Raw genomic sequence first — 24,916 nt, forward strand, 5'->3', positions numbered from 1 at the left:
TAACAAAATTGTTTGATCATAGAAAAGTTAGTCTAAACTATCAGCATCACTATGGGTGTCTATCCCAGGAATAACCAGGAGAACAATGGATTCTTTATTAAGATAGTGTGAAGGTAATATTCAGAAAATGTATCATTATGATGCCTTCATCAAAAGGTCCAATACCAGGCTCCTGCTACTGCTGTATAATGTTTTACAGTTCTCACTGTCCCATGAATAGGAAGCAGCAGATTTCTGCTCTCGGGTGGTAATTGTACAGTAACGAAAAAGTTAATGTGCAACAGTGAAAAGGAGAACTTTGCACAGAGAGTTATGTACACTGATATTCCAAACAAATTATTTTTGCTGTTTTAAAGCTGGGTTACTCATTTACCCAGCAGATTATGAAATTCCACAGTTGATACCAAAGGGGACCAGTAATTATCACTGGGAGGATGACCATTCATGACACAATAGACCATAAGCATAACGTAGAATGTGATGGGGAAGGATCCAATGAGATGGCCAATTCACACATCTTCATTTCACTGACTCTGGAACTCCTCTCTTATGCCAGGTTCACTTATTGGCTGTCATTAGTCAGATATTGCAGCACAATGAGGGGTGGAGGCAAGGGACAGGTGCATTATCAGAAGATTCCACAGAAGGACTGTCTTTTAAGCCCTGCATCCCTGCTGAGAACTGATCTGCTGATTTCCTCTCAGCCTCATTCCAGCCACCCCCAGCCTCCACCCCCCACCCTGCCACACACTCCACTCAAACTGCGAGGATGAGAGAGATATCACCAATGGTACAGATTATGTTTTGTGTACAAAATGCCAGGAGCATTTTGTAATGAAAAAAAAAAAGACTGAAAACCACCAAACAAGAGGGTGCTTACAACAAAGATGGAAGCCGTCATGTTTGCTGAATTAAAAAAAAAGAAAAAAGACTGAATTATGTAGGAAGAAACATTTAAAGCCCTTAGAAACAAAACTGGCATCCAGTACAGTTGTGGACACACAGTGCAAAATATAAGTGATATGAACTAAAGTGGGGTGAAATGGGAGAGTGTGGTTGAGATAGGGAGAAGAGGGAAGAAGAAAGCAGAGAGAGACAATATTTAGTATTATTGAGAGGAAAAAAAAAAAAACCCCAATGCTGCACATTTGTCTCAAATAATAAATTGGTGGTTTTTCAAAGAACTGGCCATATTTTCTAAAGCAGACTTCCTAATGTCTATCTATGTTATGAGATAGAAATTTGGATGATGCAATGCTGGGAGGGCACCTACACAGGCGTTCTGTAGAAATTAAGCAAAAACAAACATGCCATCAACAATCACATGTGAATTCACCAAGACTTCCACCAAAGCCCTGCTGACAATGTCAGTAGCCTTCTGGTTGTGCTATTTATTTGAAGAATAAGTAATTTTGTACTTTTCATCTAAAACTGAAGGGGACAACTTCATGAATACAAATATAAAGATAAAACATAAGTAAATGCCCAATCATCCTAATTATTGATGGAGGCCAAATATTTTCTTCCCAGCTCAATTTTCTTACCCACTATCCTACTGATAACTCTATAGAAGTAATACTTGCTACAGTTAAGATTATAATACAATGGCGGTGAAGGCAGAAAGTGTGAATTCTGCACCCAGACTGCCTGGATTCAACTTCCATTCTGCTGCGTTCCAGCTGTACAACTTTAGGGAAGTTGCTTAACCCTTCTGTGCTTCAGTTACTCATCTGCAAATGAGGGACTAATAGTAACTTCATTGAGAGATACATAAGTTAAAGCATGTAACACACTTAGAACAACGCTCGGCACACGGTAAGTACTCCCTAAAGCTAGTTAATACTGCTGCCACCCAAATACCTAAAAAACACAAAAGTAATCAGCAAATGACACAAAGGAGTTGATCCAAATAAATTTCATGACACAGCTATCTTCTAAAATGAGTCACAAACATGACTGTACTGAGTTCTTAACTATAATATATGACAAAGACTTGTCCAAGATAAGATTTATTTTTTTAAAGTAACTGCAGTGGTTTGGACTGTGTGACTTTGCTGTGGATACTTTCAAGATACTGTCTAGTTGCTACCTTTGTGGGTAAAGGAATGTTCAGCTTAAAGAAGAGAAAATAACTCCCATTATCGTTCTTTCACAGAAAATTGCAGAATTATCACAGGAAAATACTTACACGAAATTAGTATGTATGTGATAGGAAAGGTATTTGATTGAAGATTAAAGTCTTTTCAAGTTTCTTTAGAAGCTTTCTGTTACCTGAAAAATCTCAATGTATTTATTCTGGAAAACATTTAGGCCTAAAATTTTCCTTCGGTTAGATTATTTCTGTTTCCTCTCTTGTTAAAATTAAAATGTCCATAACTATATAATGGGTGAAAAACAGTAGTGGGTTTAGCAACTTTTACTCTGACACTAAAGTGGAAGTAGTAGTAATATTTTATGAATGAAAAAGAAGATCAATTTGATTAGGTCAACAATGTTTTAGGCTCCTTTCTAGGCCCTCTCTAAGGACCTTCAATTAGTCAAGTGAGAGTTACTTATTAACTCAGGCCATGCTTAGTCATTGGCTAAAAAAATGAAGGATCCTGTAGACCAAAGACAAGAGGTCAGGGTCAAACTGCAGAGAGCAAAGGACAATGAATGGATGGCTACACCTTCCTCCTCATTCTTTCAGTCAGGGAAACGAGGCAAGCAGGTAGCCTTCGGAGGTACTGGTGTGAATGCAATATCAGGTGTGCTAGTAAAGAGACACAAGCATCCTCAGTTAAAAAGGGTGTTTTGTCTGCTTCCCTTGAGATCAGGATCAGAGCCATGAACCCCCATGAGCGCTGGGTTTGGTACCTTTTTTCTTTCCAGGATGACTATACAGATAGCAGACACCACCCCAATGCAGTTCTGATGCTATTCTGGAAGGTTTTTTACTTCAGCATTACTGAAATAAGAGCACCAGTGAGCATATCTATTTATCAGTTTTAAATAATATTTAACTCAGAGAGGCTAAATATTAGTTTAGCTCCACATTTTAATTCCACATTTCTATCACTAGAGGATTATACTTGATGATAATATAACCTCATCAAATCTAGAGTATATAATTCTGGGATGAATCAGTCTTTTAACTTCTAGTTTGTGACTTTGGGTCCCTTCATAATTCTTAACCACCTTCATTTGATCATAAACTATCTATTTTAAGCCCACAAGTATTTTTTGTACTTTATAAGAAAATGGCTAAGAATAACAAATTTAAGAGCAAGAGAACAATTCATTCCACTTGGATACTTATTACCAAAAAAGAAAAATGTCATTTGGTGAATAGGTTGGGTTGCACTAGTGGACAAACGGTTGCTGGTCTCTCTCTGGATTACAGATGCCCTTGCCAACCTCTTCACGTCTCCATTCTGGTAAATGACCAAGAATTGACCATACCCACTTTGTCAACATAAGTGAAGATCATCGTGGTGAAGGGCTACAAATTAGAGACAAGCACCACTCAGTGGGAATGGAAGGAATTTTTGTTTTACTTGTTTTTAATAAAGAATTGGCAGGCTAAAGTTTTGCTTGTCTAGACAAAATGTGTATTTTTACTCCCTCACTATTAGCTCATCTAGCTTTGGCCTCTCAAACCTCAGCTGAAAAAGGAATCATCCATGAGTTTCATCTTACTGCTAGGTGATAGACAACAGAGTTTATACAATTAGACAAGAAGCTGGAAAACAAAAAACCAAGAGGACCAGGTTTAGTTGCTATGGCACTGAGGTTAGCTAGCACTTAGGTACTGACTTGGATTGCCTGCAAAGGAATATAATCTGATACTCAGTCATAAACGGCTACACTAAAAAAGAAAGGTTTCTTTTATTAATATTTAAAAACATATTTGAAAACAGGTCTGTATATGCTTTGTATTTGGTGAAAATAGAATTAAGTGGTTTCTGATAGTGAAACTATACTTAGAGCTTTAATTTAACTGGGGATACTGTTTGTGAAAGAGCTGAACAGGCCTGACACTTAATGGGCACAACAAAAAATTTATAGCTTTCCCATTGACTCTGATATATTTATTTTCCAATAGTCAAATGTAATGGTAAGGATTTTGATAATAATGATACATATAATAATAATTATTATTGTTATCTTTATTGAATATTTCCTATTCTTATTGATTTATGTATATTAACTAATTTATTTCTTATAACTACCTTTGGAGATGTGTCATTATGTTCATCTTAAAGGTGAGGGGACTGACACACAATATTTTAAGCAACTTGATTAAACCAGTCCATTCTGAAGGAGATCAGCCCTGGGATTTCTTTGGAAGGAATGATGGTAAAGCTGAAACTCCAGTACTTTGGCCACGTCATGAGAAGAGCTGACTCATTGGAAAAGACTCTGATGCTGGGAGGGATTGGGGGCAGGAGGAGAAGGGAACGACAGAGAATGAGATGGCTGGATGGCATCACGGACTCGATGGACGTGAGTCTGGGTGAGCTCCAGGAGTTGGTGATGGACAGGGAGGCCTGGCGTGCTGCGATTCATGGGGTTGCAAAGAATCGAACACGACTGAGTGACTGAACTGAACTGAATTGAAGTGGCAGAGCAGAATTTAAAGAATAGATCATTAGAAAAGACCCTGATGCTGGGAAAGATTGAAGGCAGGAAGAGAAGGGGACGACAGAGGATGAGATGGTTGGGTGGCATCACTGACTCAATGGACGTGAGTTTGAGAATCTCCAGAAGTTGGTGATGGACAGGGAAGTCTAGGGTGCTGCAGTCCATGGGGTCGCAAAGAGTTGGACACAACTGAGCGACTGAACTGAACTGATGTATGTGTGTGTGTGTATAACAATTACTGTGCTATACATCTGAAACTAACACAACATTTTAAATCTTCTATACTTCAGTTAAACAAACAAATATTTTAGACTGCTAAGTCCTTAAGACTTCTTACTAGATGCTTAGAGTACGTGTTTCCATTACTCCTATTATCTATTCATGTAAACTCTGCTGCCTGGTTACGTTTTGACCTACTTTGCCAGGTCATTGCCCTATTCAAAAACCTTTGATTGCTTCCAGCTTTCTAGAGACTAAGTAGCCACTTTGTGTCACACATATCAGCAAGCTACCATCCCCTATATATGGAAATGATAGTTATTTTTACATCCACATCTATATCATCACACTTGAGCCTAAGTATTGTGAGTAAAGTGAGACAGAGAAAGTCAAACATTGTATGATATCACTTTTATGTGAAATCTTTAAAACAACAAAAAAAGGGCACAGATGAACTTATCCACAAAACAGAAATAGATATACAGATATAGAAAACAAATTTACGGTCACCAGGGGTAAGGGTGGGGAGGGATAATTTGGGAGATTGGGATTGACATATATATACTACTGTATAAATTACATAAATAATAAGAACCTACTGTACAGCACAGAAAACTCTACTCAATACTCTGTAATGGCCTACAAGGGAAAAGAATCTAAAAAAGAATGGATATATGTATAACTGATACACTTTGCTGTTCACCTGAATCTGACACAACACTGTAAATCAACTATACTCCAATAAAAATTTAAAACTAAAAAAAAACTATACCTTTCCATCCAATTAGAAAGGCTTTTTGTTCTTTGTTTTTGTATCTACAGAAAACGCAACCACATTTTGCCTGTACCTGTAGCAGATTGCTTCCACCACCGTGCCCTTGGTATGTCATAACAATAAAGTGAGTTCTGAGTAAAGCTGTGCTGTGCTGTAATAAGTCACTTCAGCCATGTTCAACTCTTTGTGACCCATGGACTATAGCCTGAGAGGCTCCTCTGTCTATTGGATTCTCCAGGCAAGAATACCGGAGCGGGTTGCTATGCACTCCTCCAGGGAATCTTCCCGACCCAGGGATCAAACACACATCTCTTACATCTCCTGCATGGGCAGGTTTGTTCTTTACCACTAGCACCACCTGGGAAGCCCTTTGAGTAAAGCTAAATTTATCCAATTGAAGAGACAGGCTATTATTCTGTGACTAAATGTTGTTGGCAATTAAATGTCCTTTCAAAACAAAATGATGGTGATGACGAGCAACAATTAAAAAAAAAAATCTTCATTTGGTGAATATTTAAAGTTGATTGTTAGACCTATCCTCAATTCAGGCTTTGTTACTGTTCATTGCTTGGTTTATTTTTGCAAATCCCATGTCTGAGAACAATTAACCAAGACAACAACTTGACTTAGCAGAGTAAGGGCATGCTGTGACATTTGGCCTAGGGCAGTGGTTCTCAAAGTGTGGGCATGAGACGGCATGAGGGCACCAGGGTTAACTGGGAACTAAAGAGAAGTGCAAACTGACTGAATCAGAAGCTCTGGAGAGGAGACCAGTCATCTCTGTGTTTAAAAAGGCCTCCAGTGGATTCTGCTGCTGATAAAGGTTGCAGACTTTATCAAAGTTGACTGAACTCTCTGACTAGGTAGGGAAGATGAGAAAGTGCTGAGAAAAAATATCTGGAGGTTTTTAAATGCCCCTTTAAGGTCATTTTTTAGTCCACTAATTCTTCATCTAATTTATTTTGTAGGGATTTGCCATGGTTATTGACTAATCAATCTTTACAAAAAGAATTAATTGAGATTTATTTCCTAGAGTCTACAGTGACTGTTTTTATAAGTGCCTATTCAAAATGGGATGTGGGGGGCGGGGTTAGTTGCTCAGTCGTGTCTGACTCTTGCAATCCCATGGAGTATGGCCTGCCAGGCTCCTCTGTCCACAGGATTTCCCAGGCAAGAATACTGGAGTGGGTAGCCATTCCCTTTCCCAGGCGATCTTCGTGACCCAGGGATTGAACTGAGTCTTCTGCATTGCACTGCAGACCGATTCTTTATCATCTGAGCCACCAGAGAAGCCCCAAGGTAGGACAAATGATACTAAATATAGACCGTAAGTGATTAGGCTTGTTACTTCTCAGGGTGAGAAGACAGTTGACCTAAGAAAGTTGGAGCTGAAGCTGTAACTGAGTGACTGAAGGATCTAGGGACCTGTGAACTCACTTCATGTAACGTCATTTCAGTCATTCGAACGAATGCATAGTTATTATAGTATTATAGTACAGTATAGTATCTATAAATTTCATTAGAAATTTCCATGATGTAAGCAGGTATTATGACTGTTTATGATAAATTATGCCAGCATTCCACTACTGTCTTGAATAGAAAATTAAAGTACCACCTACGCTAAGTGAGGGAAATCCTAGAGATCGCTGATCCCTGAGAGAGTGTGAAACTGAGGTGAAAGTAATCAAAGTCACCCAGCAAGGAACATGAGCTCCACATGGGGCAGGATACAGAGGGAACCTGAACTTGTTCCTTATAGATTCTTTTATCAGAGAAAATAACCAATTCTGATGAAATAATAACTAGATTATAAACAATTACAATTTGATAGCCTAATGCTTCTTATGATTTCAGGATTTTTTAAGATTAATGTAGAAAATTTTAAAATATTATGTTTGAGAAGGAAGAAAACTCAATGCAAACCAGCAGCTCTCCACACACACATTTCAGGTTTGGCCTATATACACAGTCAGCAATAAGGATACTGGCAGCAGTAGACTTTCCTGACAATTGGAAGTGGAGGGAAAGGTGGGATGTGGCCTTGACAGTGGGGCTCATCCTCATCAGGCTGTGCCTTTTCAGCCATATGAAGACAGACAGAGGGATGGAGGTGCACTGACCCCATTCATGATATATTCCCCCAATTCCCGGCTGTGTTGACTCAATAGACGTTGACTAAAAGCGTGCAGTATGCTACGCTAGACAGGATCTAGAGACAAAAGCCTATGAGAGATCAGGGCCCTCAAGGCACCTACACAACTATAGGGTAAGATGTGACTTGGTTCCCGGCACACCCTGAGCCACATGCCCAGGCTAATTTGTGAGTGCAGATGTGAAGGGTCTGAGGAGAACTGTTTTCAGCTGTGAGCGATCTGGGGCCTCTGTCCTTGTTAGCCTTAGCATGAATCAGTGCTTACACATACACACACATACATCCCAGGCTTCTAGTTACTCCCTGGGAGGGCATTATGGCAGCCTCAACATTGAGCCTTCGCCCCAAATCCAGGTCCTCAATCAGGTCATAGCTGCCTCCCTTCCTGAGGAGCCAAAGATTGCCCCAGAGACTGGGATTTCCGTGGAAGTATAACAACCCTTGGCTGCAGCTATATCCATTGACAGAGGCTATGTTGTTATTGTTTAGTCACTAAGTCGTGTCCGACTCTGTGTCCCCATGGACTATAACCCACACCAGGCTCCTCTGTCCATGGGATTTCCCAGGCAAGAATACTGGAGTGGGTTGCCATCACCTTCTCTAGGGGATCTTTCTGATCCAGGGATCAAACCTGTATGTCCTGCTTTGGCAGGCAGATTCCTTGCCACTGAGTCACCTGGGAAGTAGATAAGACTATAGATCATCTCAAATCTCAGAGGTTGTTCCTATTTCTGATTTCACTGAGTTTTCAAAGCAAATCAACCCCTTTGTTGACCTACCCACAGGGTCTAGGTTTCTCTCAAAAGGAGGATCATGACCAACTTTTTCCAAAAAGTCTGAAGGGCAGTGGTTCCCAAATGTTCATTTAATTATTAACTACATCAAAATCACCTACAACATAAGAAAAATGCATTTATAGGAAACGGATCCAAGATTCACTTACCCAGCACCTTCTAAGATGGAGCTCCTAGTGCATGTGGTTTTAAAAATTCCACAGGTGGTTTTGATGTGCCATGAGCTGGGAACCATTGCACCAAGGCAGTGGTTCTCAGCCTTTAGGGGAATCACCAGGAGGGCCTGTTAAAGTATAGATTCCTGGGCTTGATCTCCAGAATTTCTGAGTCAGCAGGTCTACTCTGGGGCTGGAGAATTTAAGTCCCACTAAGTTCTCAAGTGATGGAGATGCTGCTGGTCAGAGATGAAGCTTGAGAACTACCGTACTAGGGGAGGGCAGGGGCCAAGTCTACTGGAGACCTGGTCCCTGGCTGAATAACCCTATTACCCTGTTGACCTCCTATGGCAGACACTGCTCTTCACCCCCTCCCTTTATGCATTCTAGCCAAAACTTGATTTTTATGGAGGTAGTAATGCTCTCAACTAATAGAACTACATTGATCAGCTTCCCTTGAAGAAGGGGGTGGCTGTGGGACTAAATTCCAGCAAACAAATCTTAAGCAGAAGTTGTTGGGTGGGGCTTCTGGAAAAGCATATTAAAGCTGGTGAGGAGGAGGGTGATGGCTGAGCTGGCATTTTCCACCTTTTGCCCCCTTGCTTTTCCTCTTTTTCAAGCCTGGAACACAGAAATGATGATTGTAGTTCCCACAACATCAAGTTAAGAAAGCTCCCTGACAATTTAACACAGTAACATTTCTGCAGCAGTATCTGTGGGTTCCACACACATGGGGTATGAAGGGTGGACTACATTTTATATAAGGGGCTTGATCATCCACAGATTTTGGCATCCACAGGGGTCCTGGAAACAACCCACACAGATATTGAGGGAAAGGGAAAAGGGAAAGTTGCTCAGTTGTGTCCAGCTCTTTGTGACCCCATGGACTATACAGTCCATGGAATTCTCCAGGGCAGAATATTGGAGTGGGTAGCCTTTCCCTTCTCCAGGGGATCTTCCCAACCCAGGGATCGAACCCAGGTCTCCAGCACTGCAGGGAGATTCTTTACCAGCTGAGCCACAAGGGAAGCCCAAGAATACTAGAGTGGGTAGCTATCCCTTCTCCAGAGGATCTTCCTGACCCAGGAATCCAACCAGGGTCTCCTGCATTGCAGGTGGATTCTTTACCAACTGAGCTATCTGGGAAGCCCTAAAAAGTAGTGAAGACAAAAGTCGCTCAGTTGTGTCCGACTCTTTGCAACCCCAAGTCAATAGAATTCTCCAGGCCAGAATACTGGAGTGGGTAGCTGTTCCATTCTCCAGGGGATCTTCCCAACCCAGGGATTGAACCCAGGTAGGATGTCATATATAAGATCAGGTTAGGCTCTGCCATCAAACTTACAAAAAAAAACCTTGGCCTCAGAAATGCTGGTATCACAAAGATGGTAGTTTCTGTACCAGCATCTTCGCTTGGAGCTAATCTTGTTTCATTCCCTCAGGTTATCTGTCATATCTGCCACAGTGTCTGTGGTTGTCATGTATACACTCCGCACCCTCCCCCCACCCCCCAAAAAAAATCTTTCTAAGCTCTTGCTTGTGGCTATTTCCACTGTCGTGGCCATTCAGGCTACCAGAATCTGTCCCTGGATTATCTTTTTTTTTTTTTCCTGGATTATCTTAATAGCCTTCTCCCTAGGAGGTTTGTCTCCCTCCAGATTGATTTCCTCAACTCTGCTTTGATTTGTCTCCACGCTGTAGCCAGAGTGGCCCCTATGACACAGAAATGATTGTGCTAATCTCCTGCGTAAAACATATATTTGGATTTCTGTTGCCCTTTGGATAAAGTTCAGATGTCTTAATAGGACGTTACAAGCCCCTTGTTGATTTTTCAACCCTTATCTCTTGTCATTTTCCACATCAAGGTCAAAGCCCCTGCCTTACTAAACTATTTTTAGATCTCTTAGAGAAAGCTATTTGCTCTTGTCTTTGTACAAGTTGTTCCCTCTTGGACAATGTACTAGTAAAAATCATAACTCTTCCTTCAAGATAGAAACTAAAGCTAAATTATGAGTGTTAGTGTGTGCAGAAGCCTACACTAACCACAGCCCAAAAATCCAGGCCTGTCCAATTATCTTATTCACCCTCTACCTATGTTTATTCCTGGTTAATGCTTGATTCTTTTTCTTCCAGAATGTACTAGAAGAAGCAATGAAGAAATAACTACCAAATAACTACCAAATAACAACCAAATTCAGACTTGTGTTGACTGACTATTCATACATACAATGAAATATTTAATGTATTTCTTAAATTTTCATTTTATAGCTACAGAAGTGATATAACCAAGTGATAGAACATTTGGGAAAAAAAAACACAGAGAAAAGATCCATATTTTCATCATTCTATAAAACAAGTACTATGATTATTGTCGCCTAGAAGGTAAGCTCCCTGAGGGCAAGAGCTACACTTACCCTATTTACTGCTGTGTCCCCAGTGCTTTTAGTTTTGCTAAAAATGTAAATATCTGGATGAATGACTGATACATCATTTTGGTGTACAGAATTCAAGATTCAAACATATTTGAATTTTCTACCATACACCTATTAGTCAAATTTGAGAATTTCAATTACAATACACTTTACAGTAAAGTGTTGAAGATAATCAGAGAAAGATGGACCTGAGGACAGACTACAGTAGTAAAGGAAAGGCAAAGGAATATACTTTTTCAATAAAGCTTTGGGAGAGATAAAGCAAGGAGAAAATCAAACTGACCCTCAGAAGTATTTGTATCATCAATGACATGGGTAGGAGGAGGACTAACATTGAAGGCAGGGGAGACACAAAGCAAAAAGAGTCACAAAACAAAAAGGCATCATGCACTTTCATGGACAGAGAGTCAACAGATGCCACTGCATACAGAATACATGCCATATCATCAAATAAAAATGTCAGTATCTGGTATGGACTGTAGGTGGAAGCCATCTAGAGAGGTTTCTGAGGAGCAAAGGAATGAATGGACCAATTAAATAACAATCTGTCCTTATTACCTTCAAAGGTGTCAAGGTCATAAAAGTCAAGGAAAATCTGAGAACTGTTCTAGACTGTAAGAAACTAAAGAGAAACTAAATGCAATGCAAGATTCTGACCTGAACACTTTCCATTTATTATTTATTGGATCCATTTATTATTGATTGGAAAACTCAGAGTTTAAAGATTCCATAGAAGTAATGCATCAACATTAATTTCCTAATGTAGATGCTTGTGTTATGGTTATGATACATCATTTTGGAGAAAAGGAGAAGAGGAAACATATACCCATTTGAATGCAAAGTTCCAAAGAATAGCAAGGAAACATAAGAAAGCCTTCCTCAGTGATCAGTGCAAAGAAATAGGGGAAAACAACAGAAAGGGAAAGACTAGAAATCTCTTCAAGAAAATTAGAGATACCAGGGGAATATTTCATGCAAAGATGGGCACAATAAAGGACAGAAATGGTATGGACCTATTAGAAGCAGAAGATATTAAGAAGAGGTGGCAAGAATACACAGAAGAATTATACAAAAAAGATCTTCATGACCCAGATAACCACAATGGTATGATCACTCACCTAGAGCCAGACATCCTGGAGTGTGAAGTCAAGTAGGTCTTAGGAAGCATCACTATGAACAAAGCTAGTAGAGGTGATGGAATTCCAGTTGAGTTATTTCAAATCCTAAAAGATGATGCTATGAAAGTGCTGCACTTAATATGCCAGCAAATCTGGAAAACTCAGTAGTGACCACAGGACTGGAAAAGGTCAGTTTTCATTCCAATCCCAAAGAAAGTGAAAATTAAAGTTGCTCAGTCATGTCCAACTCTTTGTGACCCCATGGACTATACAGTCCATAGAATTCTCTAGGCCAGAATACTGGAGTGGGTAGCCTTTCCCTTCTCCAGGGGACCTTCCCAACCCAGGGATCGAACCCAGGTCTCCCACATTGCAGGTGGATTCTTTACCAGCTGAGCCACATGGAAAGCCTAAAGAAAGACAATGCCAAAGAATGTTCAAATTATTGCACAACTGCACTCATCTCACATGCTAGCAAAGTAATGCTCAAAATTATCCAAGCCAGGCTTCAACAGTATGTGAACCGTGAACTTAGATGTTCAAGCTCGATTTAGAAAAGGCAGAAGAACCAGAGATCAAATTGCCAACATATGCTGGATCATCAAAAAAGGAAGAGAGTTTCAGAAAAACATCTACTTTATTGATTACATCAAAGCCTTTGACTGTGTGGATCACAACAGACTGCGGAAAATTCTTCAAGAGATGGGAATACCAGACCACCTTACCTGCCTCCTGAGAAATCTGTATGCAGGTCAAGAACCAACAGTTATAACTGGACATGGAACAACAGACTGGTTCCAAATCGGGAAAGGAGTTTGTCAAGGCTGTATATTGTTACCCTGCTAATTTAACTTATATGCAGAGTACATCATGCAAAGTGCCAGGCAGATGAAGCACAAGTTGGAATCAAGATTGCTGGGATAAATATCAATAACCTCAGATATGCAGATAAGGCCACCCTTATGGCAGAAAGTGAAGAACTAAAGAGCCCCTTGATGAAAGTGAAAGAAGAGAGGGAAAAAGCTGGCTTGGAACGCATATACACCCATGCTGGATTCATGTCAATGTATGGCAAAACCTATACAGTATTGTAAAGTAAAATAAAGTAAAAAGAAAAAGAAAAAAAAATAAAATAAAATATTTTCCCTGGTTAAAAAAAAAAAAAACAACACCTCAACATTCATAAAACTAAGATCATGGCATCCAGTCCCATCACTTCACGGCAAATAGATGGGGAAACAATGGAAACAGTGACAGACTTTATTTTTGGGAGCTCCAAAATCACTTCAGATGGTGACTACAGCCATGAAATTAAAAGATGCTTGATCCTTGGAAGAAAAGCTATGATCAAACTAGACAGCATATTAAAAAACAGAGACATTACTTTGCCAAGAAAGGTCCATCTAATCAAAGCTATGGTTTTTCCAGTAGCCCTGTATTGATGTGAGAGTTGGACTATAAAGAAAGCTGAGCACTGAAGAATTGATGCTTTTGAACTGTGGTGTTGGAGAAAACTCTTTGAGAGTCCCTTAGACTGCAAGGAGATCAAACCAGTCAATCCCAAAGGAAATCAGGATGATTATTCATTGGAAGGACTGATGCTGAAGCTGAAACTCCAATACTTTGGCCACCTGATGCAGAGAACTGATTCATTAGAAAAGACCCTGATCCTGGGAAAGAATGAAGGCAGGAGGAGAAGGGGACGACAGAGGATGAAATGGTTGGATGGCATCACCGACTCAATGGACATGAGTTTGAGCAAGCTCCATGAGCTGGTGATGGACAGGGAAGCCTGGTGTCCTGCAGTCCTTGGGGCTGCAAAGAGTTGGACATAACTGAACGACTGAACTGAACTGATACGGTTATGTAGGAAAATATTCCTTTATGTTAAAAAATATACATTAAAATATTCAGAAAAATGGGACATTATGTTGACAACTTAATCCCAGACATCTATTTTTTAAAAACTTTGTACACTAAGCTTGAAATTACTTTAAAAAAAAATTAGAATCTTGAAAGTTGGGTCTTGACATCAGTACTTACAAACTGCCCAGGTGATCGTAACATACAACCAAGGCTAGAAACCACTACTGTAGAGTCTGCATTATCAACATTAAAGAAAAAAGGTTAGAGATTAGTACATGAACTATAATTTATTTAACCAAACTATTCCATTTTTTCTTTCAAAAATGACTTAGCAAAGAGTTTCGCTAGGCCAGACAAGACAGAATCTCTTCCCTACGAGTACCAAGTCTCATGGGAAATAATCTATAAGCAAAATAAGTGCTAAAATAATATAATTGTTATCATTTATTCAATAAGTAACATGTGTTAGATACTATGCTCTCTGATAGGTCCAACACTGCTCTTATCTTCTTTTTACAGAATGAGGAATCCTAGGCACAATTAATTGAGCAATTTTCCGTAGACTCTAGGGCCTAGAGCACAGATCTATGTTCACTCTTGACCACACTGATGTATCAGAGGAAAGGAAAGTGCTATGAAAACACACAGACGGACCTTTACTGCAGACTACAGGCATCAAGGAAGCTTAATCAGAGGAAGAACATCGATGTATCTTTAGATATGCACTCTATTTTCAATTTGATTACCAAAAATACTTTATTTTATTATATTATTATTATTATTTTTTGCCACACCACTTGCAGGACCTTCACTTCCCTGACCAGGGATTAAATCCAGGCCCTAGTAGTGAAAGAACCTAGTCTTAACCACTGGGCAACCAGAGAGTTCCCTCATATCACTTTTAAAAAAAAATTTCTTTAATGTAAACTTTTTATTTTGTGTTGGGGTATAGCCGATTAACAATACTGTGATAGTTTCAGGTGAATGGCAAAGGGACTCTGCCACACATATACATGTATCCATTCTCCCCCAAACTCCTCTCCCATCTGGGCTGCCACATAACAGTGAGCAGAGTTCCATGTACCACAAATACTTCTTAAATGAACTTCCCATTTAGGAGCTGTGCTGCTACCTCTCCCCTTTGGTGTGATTCTAAGTAGAATTCTGGGACAAAGTATATGAAAAAATCCCATGGCTTTCAATACCTATTACCACATAGCTGTCATCAGCAATATAAGGGTATCAATATTACTGTAGCCTTACCAGAAGTGGGCACTGATACTTTAAAACTTCTTTGCCACTAGTAGAAAACTACTATTTCTTTATTACAAGTTAAGCTAAACATTTTCCATGAATGCTTTCTTTAAAGCATAAGTTTAATATCTTCCTAATTACTGCCAATAGTCTCTGTGCATGGCACCAGCAAAATAACATCTTAGAATGTCTCATACTAAAATGAGGCTGTCATTTTTCCCTATAACCACAAAAGGGGCTGTGTCACAATAGCAGCATTCAATGACATCAGATTTTTACACTCACGCTAAGATCCTTGACCTCTAAGACTTACTGTAAACTCAATGAGGACAGAAAAAATGTCGTTTGATTTTGAAATCCTAAAGTCAGCAACTTAAAATGCACTCTATAATTCTTTGCTGTAAGAATAACTAAATAAGATAATGGATAGTGACAAAATATAAATTGACACCATATTTTCTGAGCTCCACACACGTGACACAAATAAATTTAGCTCAGTAAACATCACATGAGAAAAAGGAGAACTAGGTTGTTCCTTCTTTCCATATAACTAGGGCACCCGTGATTCCAGTGTGCCAAGGACAGTTCTTATTTATACCTTTTGTTCTCACATCCTATCTGCTTAATTCTGGATTGGGCAACACATTTTATGGTCACTCTACATCAAAAGAATATTCCTTTCATGAATAGTGGATCTAAGTGGAAAGGAAAGCTCCTGTCCAGAGAGCTTGTCTTTGTGTCACTTTGAATTTCTTTTTAAAAACCTATAAGCAGATAATTCTTTGGGCCTCACGGTTCCCCCCCCCCTTAAATAATATTTTACCACTTAAAGCTAAGTAACAACCTTCAAATAGTTAATCGCTAACTAACAGAATATCCCCTGATGGTATCAGCACTCTTTATTCCATTTTGTTGATAAGAGAAGAGACAAATGGGAAGAAAAAGTGACTTATTCCAGGGCACATCAAGTATGAATTATCAGCAAGGTGAAAGGAGGCTATTGGAGCTCCAGTCTCTGGTTTTTGATTAATTCTCTGAACCACACAGCCATTAATCTGCAATTAGATCTCCTGTGTACTTTGGTTTGAGATTTTACTTAGTAAATGGCTTTGTAAACTGCAGGCCATAATAACCTATTTCAAATTATATGAGCAAAATCACAAGCATACCTTGGATAATATTTTTTAATGGGCATAATATTCATGGTTAATAATATTTAAATTTCACTGAACAACAGTCTGAATTCAAGCCTAATCTATAGTTCTAAGTTATCAGAAGGCAAAAGGAATATTTATAAAATAGGTGAAGTATAAACAGTTAATACTTTGGGTAATTAAAAACAAAATTGTTACAGTTTTACATTTCAGAAGTATGTATGTCTACACTTCATTCCACAGTGCAGTTTGGATAAGATTTTAGCAGATTAACATCCCAAGTTATAACAGTCTTAATGGAGCTAGCAAAGTCATTCTTTATAGCAACTAAAACAAAAACTCATAGAAATAAATGTAATACACAATGACTAAGACCCATATATAAAAGAGGCATACCATATATGCATTTGATGAACTATTATTATACTTTGTCACACCCAGATTAATTTATAAACATATTGTAAAGTCAAGGTCCCATTGACATCTTGTGAGGGTGGGATAAGAAACTGGTAAACTCATGTAAAGTTCATTCAGAGGAATAAATTTCAGAGAATAAACAAGAAAACATTTTAAAAGTATAAATAAACTACAACAATAAAAAATAGTACTTTTCTGGCACAGACCAATGGAATAAAATGCAAAGTTAAGAAACAGGCACAGGTGCATAAAGTATTCAATAAATGAAAAATAACAATGAAAGAACAGAAGGATTTAAAAAGCAATGTTATGACAGCTGACTCGATCCACACCTCACATCATTCAGCAAATAAATTCCAGGTGAGATGGGTATCTCAGTGTAAGAAAGCAAAACCAAAATATTTGGGAAGGCTTTTCTACATATTATGTAGAAATTATTATAATATTAGTACAATAATGATAAATTATAATATTAATTAATAGTATTTAATATTTAATAATAAATAATAAACATTATAATAAGTTATAATATTATTATTCATATAGAGGTCATTCACATGACTTCAAAGATAAAAAGACTGATAGATTTGATATAAAACACAACACTTATTGAAATAAATATGTATTAAGGATAGCAATCAGTTTTCTGCCATTCATGCTATAATCACTTAAATTCATCATTTGTCTTTTAATTTCATTTAGCGCCTTGACACACAAAAAAATGTTTAACTATAAGAAGTTAAAAATACCAATTTTTTCTTTAAGGTCTCTTTCCTTTTAGCTGTGAAATCGTTTTCTTAACCCCAAACCAGAACAATTTTCACTTCATTTTCTTGTGATTTTTTTCATAGCTTATGTTAATTAAACAAATAAGAAGTCAAAATACAGCTTTCCCCTCTATTATTTGTTTGATTTAAGGATGTTAATTAACTTCTCTGACATGATAATGTCGGCCTGTTACAGTTACTGTTAAGATTAAAATACTTTCTATGAAACATTTATCATATTTATTACAGAACCTATTACAAACAGCATCCTACAACTTGGTCTTTAACGCTGCAGTCTGAAGTTATCAGATCGCCAAAGAACGTTGTAATCCAAGAGTACTAAAAGGTTCCTTATACACTAGAACCGCTGAGATTATTTATGAGCTTGAAATATAAATAGGATATTTACCCTTCTTCATCTTACCTCTAATAGACCATCCTCTGGCAGATCTGTACAGTGGACAGCATTCTGGATCTTAGTTTTACCAAAGATTGCTCGGAGGGTTCCAGGGCGTAAATGTCGGGCAATTTCCTATTAAAAACATACTCATATATAAAGTCAGTCATGTAGTGTTAATTAAAAAAGCCACCAGCTATATGAAACACCTGAATTATTCATTAATGAGATACATGTATATGTTACTAGTAATGATTTTTCCTAGAAACAGCACGAATGCATGAAAACTGAGCAATGAACATTCTCAGTTGACTCACAAAACTTTCACCTGGCCCAATGTAACGTCCACTGAAATCTATGTTAAAGGCAACAATAATTACATCTCTTCTTATCAACAGATTATGGGAGTCACATAAAATATGAACCCAGTTCATAAAATACAAGTAAGAGACTTGTATTTTATAAGACAATAGAGATCCTAACGACTTAATTTAAAATGAACTAGTCTGACAGCATTGATTTCAAAAGGGTTTTTTTAAATGTAATAGTTGTATCAGTTTAGTGCTACCTCACACTTAGGGGAAAAAAGTTACAAATAACTCATAAAATTGTGGGTAAAAGAAATGAGGTTAAAAAAACTGAAGATGTGGGAATATCAGTGATACACTTAATAGTCTTTGTTTTTCCAAGTTAAAGATTTTCTAAAACCCTATTTTAATTTTGAAATATATTGTACATGCAAAAAAGGCATTGACTGCACATGAATATTTAGGAATAATAATGAAAAAAATACCTGTGTACACACCACTGAGCAGAATGAAAATAATATTAAAATAACTTCCAATGCTCCCTGTGTGACCCTTCCTCATTCCATCTACTCCCGTCTCCATCCAGAGGTTACAATTATTACCTTGTTATTTTTCAAGGCATTGTTTTTCACATTTGTCCATGTAAATATGTGTAACTGTAACTAATTTTTGTTACCATATATATTCCAATGTATGACTGTTTAGCTGCTAAGTTGTATCCGACTGTTTTACGACCCCATGGGCTGTAGCTCTCCAGGCTCCTCTGTCCATGGGATTTTCCAGGCAAGAATACTGGAGTGGGTTGCCATTCCCTTCTCCAGTGAATCTTCCCAATCCAGCAACTAAACCCACTTCTCCTGGATTTCTTTACCTCTGAGCCACCAGGGAAGCCCCCAGTGTAGGACAGAACATACTTTATCTATTTTCCTGATGATTGACATTCAGTTAATCTCTCTCTCTCCCACCTCTCTCTCTCTCTCTCTCACACACACACACACACACACATACATGCGGGCACACACAAACAATTCTGCTACAAGCATTTTTGTACATGGTGCACATACGCAGTTTTTCTGTAATCTTAGGGCATATACATACTCAGTTTCCCTAAGTACTATCAAACTGCTTTCTTAAATAGCTGAAACAATTTGCCCTTAATCATTATTGCATACCAGAGTTAAGGAATTTTACTACAAAGGGGAGAGAAATGAAGCAGTACTGGAGAGAGAGGTGGGATAAAGAGAGGGTTTTTTGTTTTTTTTTTTGAGAGAGAGAGAGACAGGATGTAACTTTTAAAGTTGGAGAAATAATACATGGTTCTATGCTGATAGGAACGATCCAACAAAGTGGAAAACTGATGAAGCAGAAGCGAGAAGAGAGAGTTGCTGGAGAGATGGAAGCAAGTGACTAAGTAGAGAAGTTGGCCTTATCTAAGAGCATGAAGCATTCATCCTAAACATCAAGACAGTACACGGGCCCAGTTATAGCTGTGGGTTTATGTGGTAGCCAGAACTTATGGAAGTTCTTTCTCTACTTTTAAGTTTTACTGAGGTATAACTTTACATATGATAACATGCATTGGCTTTCAGTGAACTGCCCCATGAATTCTGTCAAATGTATATACTCAGCAACTCTCATTTTAAACTGAATATAGAACATTTCTAAAGTTCCTTCTAGATACTTTTTTTTTTTTTACTCATTTTGCCTATTTTCAAGTGAAAAAAGTCAGCAAGATTGTCACCAACTGAGAGGAAGGATGGGGAGGAAGTTTTGGGGATCTGAGGAGAGAAAACAAGGCATGAGATAACATTTTAAGAGGGGAGAAAAGTGAATGAATTAGAAAAATGGATGTGACTCCACTAAGGGCCTCTTGAAGTCAGTGATCACAAAAGAGAGATTATTCCTAACAGCAATGTGTTCTCCAGTCATGGACACAGGCAAAGGTGAGGCAGAAAGATGAATTTAATGAGGGCTGGGGTTTTATCAAAACAACATGAGAGAGGGGTGAGGCTCAGGGTGTATGTAAGATAACGATGATGATGGACAAAATTTATTTTTAATTGAGGAAGAAAGTAAAGTGGGGGAGGATAAGGAAAAGGGTGAGACACAATGAAAAGGTAGATCAGTACATCAGAACTCCTAGTGGGATGGGATGATTTATGGAAATCTATGTGTTAGAAGAAATGAGCTGGAAAGTTAAGAGACTGGATATTTGAAATTGGAATTACTGGCAGTGGGCAGAGATGGCGTTATAAAGATTTATAATGACCCATTTTAAGGCATAACCATGCTGAGCTCAGGTGGAAAGAAAGAAGGTTGAAAGAAAGGAGGACAGCAGCTGGAGAGGCCAAGGTATGGAATGGGTTGTGCTGTGATGTGCTTAGTCGCTCAGTCGTGTCTGACTCTTTACAACCCCATGGACTGTAGCCCGCCAGGCTCCTCTGTCCATGGGGATTCTCTAGGCAAGAATACTGCAGTCGGCTGTCATGCCCTTCTCCAGGGGATCTTCCCAACCCAAGGATCAAACTCAGGTCTCCCACATTGCAGGTGGATTCTTTACTGTCTGTGTCACCAGGGAAGCCCTAAGGAATGGATTAACTGTATGAATATGCAAATCACCAAGAATTATGACAGGTGTAGGGTATGGTGCTGGGATGCTGAGCAGCGTTCAAAGCTGTGATTTCATCACTTCTGCACATTTTAAAGGCATGCATTTAATTACTTAAGTCATAGTTTCAAGGTTTCTATCAAAAGTCAGTTACAAATGTATCAAGTATAAGAAAAACATTTTGATCAACAACGAAATAAGGATGACTTTATATTTTATTTCATATTCATTATTTTCATTCTGTTCCTCATAATTGTCTGGGAATGAAGTACCCGATATTCAACACCTACTATACTCATGGAATGCAAAAGTAGGAAGTCAAGAAACACCTGGAGTAACAGGAAAATTTGGCCTTCGAATGCAGAATGAAGCTGGGCAAAGACTAATAAGAGTTTTGCCAAGAAAATGCACTGGTCATAGCAAATACCCACTTCCAACAACACAAGAGAAGACTCTATACATGGACATCACCAGATGGTCAACACCGAAATCAGACTGATTATATTCTTTGCAGCCAAAGATGGAGAAGCTCTATACAGTCAAAAAGAAGAAGACCAGGAACTGACTGTGGCTCAGATCATGAACTCCTTATTACCAAATTCAGACTGAAATTGAAGAAAGTAGGGGAAACTGCTAGACCATTCAGGTATGACCTAAATCAAATCCCTTATGATTATACAGTGGAGGTGAGAAATAGATTTAAGGGACTAGATCTGACAGATAGAGTGCCTGATGAACTATGGAATGAGGTTCGTGACATTGTACAGGAGACAGGTTTCAAGATCATCCCCATGGAAAATAAATGCAAAAAAGCAAAATGGCTGTCTGGGGAGGCCTTACAAATAGCTGTGAAAAGAAGACAGGCAAAAAGCAAAGGAGAAAAGGAAAGATATAAGCATCTGAATGCAGAGTTCCAAAGAATAGCAAGAAGAGATAACAAAGCCTTCTTCAGCAATCAATGCAAAGAAATAGAGGAAAACAACAGATTGGGAAAGACTAGAGATCTCTTCAAGAAAATTAGAGATACCAAGGGAACATTTCATGCAAAGATGGGCTCGATAAAGGACAGAAATGGTATGGACCTAACAGAAGCGGAAGATATTAAGAAAAGGTGGCAAGAATACACGGAAGAACTGTACAGAAAAAATCTTCACGACCCAGATAATCAAGATGATGTGATCACTAATCTAGAGCCAGACATCCTGGAATGTGAAGTCAAGTGGGGCTTAGAAAGCATCACTATGAACAAAGCTAGTGGAGGTGATGGAATTCCAGTTGAGCTGTTTCAAATCTTGAAAGATGATGCGGTGAAAGTGCTGCACTCAATATGCCAGCACATTTGGAAAACTCAGCAGTGGCCACAGGACTGGAAAAGGTCAGTTTTCATTCCAATTCCAAAGAAAGGCAATGCCAAAGAATGCTCAAACTACCGCACAATTGCACTCATCTCACACGCTAGTAAAGTAATGCTCAAAATTCTCCAAGCCAGGCTTCAGTAATATGTGAACCATGAACTCCCTGATTTTCAAGCTGGTTTTAGAAAAGGCAGAGGAACCAGAGATCAAATTGCCAACATCCGCTGGATCATGGACAAAGCAAGAGAGTTCCAGAAAAACATCTATCTCTGCTTTATTGACTATACCAAAGCCTTTGACTGTGTGGATCACAATAAACTGTGGAAAATTCTGAAAGAGATGGGAATACCAGACCACCTGACCTGCCTCTTGAGAAATCTGTATGCAGGTCAGGAAGCAACAGTTAGAACTGGACATGGAGCAACAGACTGGTTCCAAATAGGAAAAGGAGTATGTCAAGGCTGTATATTGTCACCCTGCTTATTTAACTTCTATGCAGAGTACATCATGAGAAATGCTGGGCTGGAAGAAACACAAGCTGGAATCAAGACTGCCGGGAGAAATATCAATAACCTCAGATATGCAGATGACACCACCCTTATGGCAGAATAAAGGAACTAAAAAGCCTCTTGATGAAAGAGAAAGAGGAGAGTGAAAAAGTTGGCTTAAAGCTCAACATTCAGAAAACGAAGATCATGGCATCCGGTCCCATCACTTCATGGGAAATAGACGGGGAAACAGTGGAAACAGTGGCAGACTTTATTTTTTTGGGCTCCAAAATCACTGCAGATGGTGACTGCAGCCATGAAATTAAAAGACGCTTACTCCTTGGAAGAAAAGTTATGACCAACCTAGATAGCATATTCAAAAGCAGAGACATTACTTTGCCGACTAAGTTCCGTCTAGTCAAGGCTATGGTTTTTCCTGTGGTCGTGTATGGATGTGAGAGTTGGACTGTGAAGAAGGCTGAGCGCTGAAGAATTGATGCTTTCAAACTGTGGTGTTGGAGAAGACTCTTGGGAGTGCCTTGGACTGCAAGGAGATCCAAGCAGTCCATTCTGAAGGATATCAGCCCTGGGATTTCTTTGGAAGGAATGATGCTAAAGCTGAAGCTCCAGTACTTTGGCCACCTCATGCGAAGAGTTGACTCATTGGAAAAGACTCTGCTGTTGGGAGGGTTTGAGGGCAGGAGGAGAAGGGGACGACCAAGGATGAGATGGCTGGATGGCATCACGGACTCAATGGACGTGAGTCTGAGTGATCTCCAGGAGATAGTGACGGACAGGGAGCCCTGGAGTGCTGTGATTGATTCATGGGGTTGCAAAGAGTCGGATACGACTGGGCGACTGAACTGAACTGAACTGAACTGACTCTACTTATGTGGTGGTAAGCTGCCATTCTGTGAAATACAGTGTACTTTGGAAAATTATGAAAGGTGAATGAAAGGTGAGTACTTCTTTTCTTTTCCTTATTGTTTCAGATTAGGGGAAAAACTTTGAAGTGACTCACTCTGAAATATCACTTTCATGTAGGTGTCTGCTATGTGCACAGCACTTGAACTCTGAAGAGACTGGTGTGTTGAAGGGATGTTGTACTGTGGCCAGATAGTGCAGTTTCTTTGGTCTTCTTTTGAAAGGATTTGTGTGTCCTAATGCATAGTCCATTTTAGTGAAGGTCTCATGGATAGTGGGGGCTTCCCAGGTGGTGCAGTGGTAAAGAATCCACCTGCCAATGCAGGAGACAAAGTTTCAATCTCTGGGTTGGGAGGATCCCCTGGAGTAGGAAATGGCAACCCACTTCACTATCCTTGCCTGGAGAATCCTATGGACAGAGGAGCCTGGTAGGCTACAGTCCACAGGGTCACAGAGAGACACGACTGAGCACGCATATACACACACATGGGTAGTGGAAAAGAATATTGTCATAGGTTGCATTCTCCCAGATATCAACTCTGAGGTGCACATTTGCATGCAGAAAGTTTATTGGGGAGTAGCCTTAGGATCTATACTTGTGGGGAAGTGAGGAAAACAAGACTAGGCAGAGGGAGAAGTTGAAGTTCAATGCAGTAACAGCAGTTGCCCCAGGTAATCCTACAAGGAGCTCTGGAGCTTCAGAGTTGTCCTCAACTGAAACAAACAGGTCAGACTTTTATTTATCCAAATTGACAAGTCACTGGACAGAGGCCACTCCAAGGAAAGGGGCATGTCTTTGGACAGATGGCTTTTCTTCAGCAGACAGCAGTCTCTGGAGAGGGACTTACTGTGTTACCATCAGCTGCTAACACTCCCAGCAGCTGGGGATTGTGCATTTCAGTCCTGAAGGGCAGATGGGGATCTGAGCAGCCCTCCATGGCATCTACTAATTACATACATACAAACATACACACACACAGACAGGCACACATGCACATGTATATATAATGCATGTGGTATATACAGCATGTAAGACAAAACACATGTGGACTACTGCAATCTGATTACCATTCTTTTTAGGTAAGTTTTTTCTCTTTTCCGGAAGTTTTTGAA

General features: G+C 39.1%; 1 protein-coding gene across 2 annotated transcripts in view; it reads right to left on the reverse strand.

Moving 5' to 3' along the window:
* Window positions 1-24,916, reverse strand: part of NME7 (NME/NM23 family member 7) — a 242,786-nt gene that overhangs the window by 40,673 nt on the left and 177,197 nt on the right. For both annotated transcript variants that reach the window (XM_068985859.1, XM_068985858.1), the window contains one exon: window positions 18,148-18,255. In XM_068985859.1, the coding sequence (XP_068841960.1) occupies window positions 18,148-18,255 (108 nt within the window). The remainder of the gene's footprint in view (window positions 1-18,147; window positions 18,256-24,916) is intronic.

This window comes from Capricornis sumatraensis, chromosome 14, assembly GCF_032405125.1.
Source record: "Capricornis sumatraensis isolate serow.1 chromosome 14, serow.2, whole genome shotgun sequence".
NCBI classification, from domain to species: Eukaryota; Metazoa; Chordata; class Mammalia; order Artiodactyla; family Bovidae; genus Capricornis; species Capricornis sumatraensis.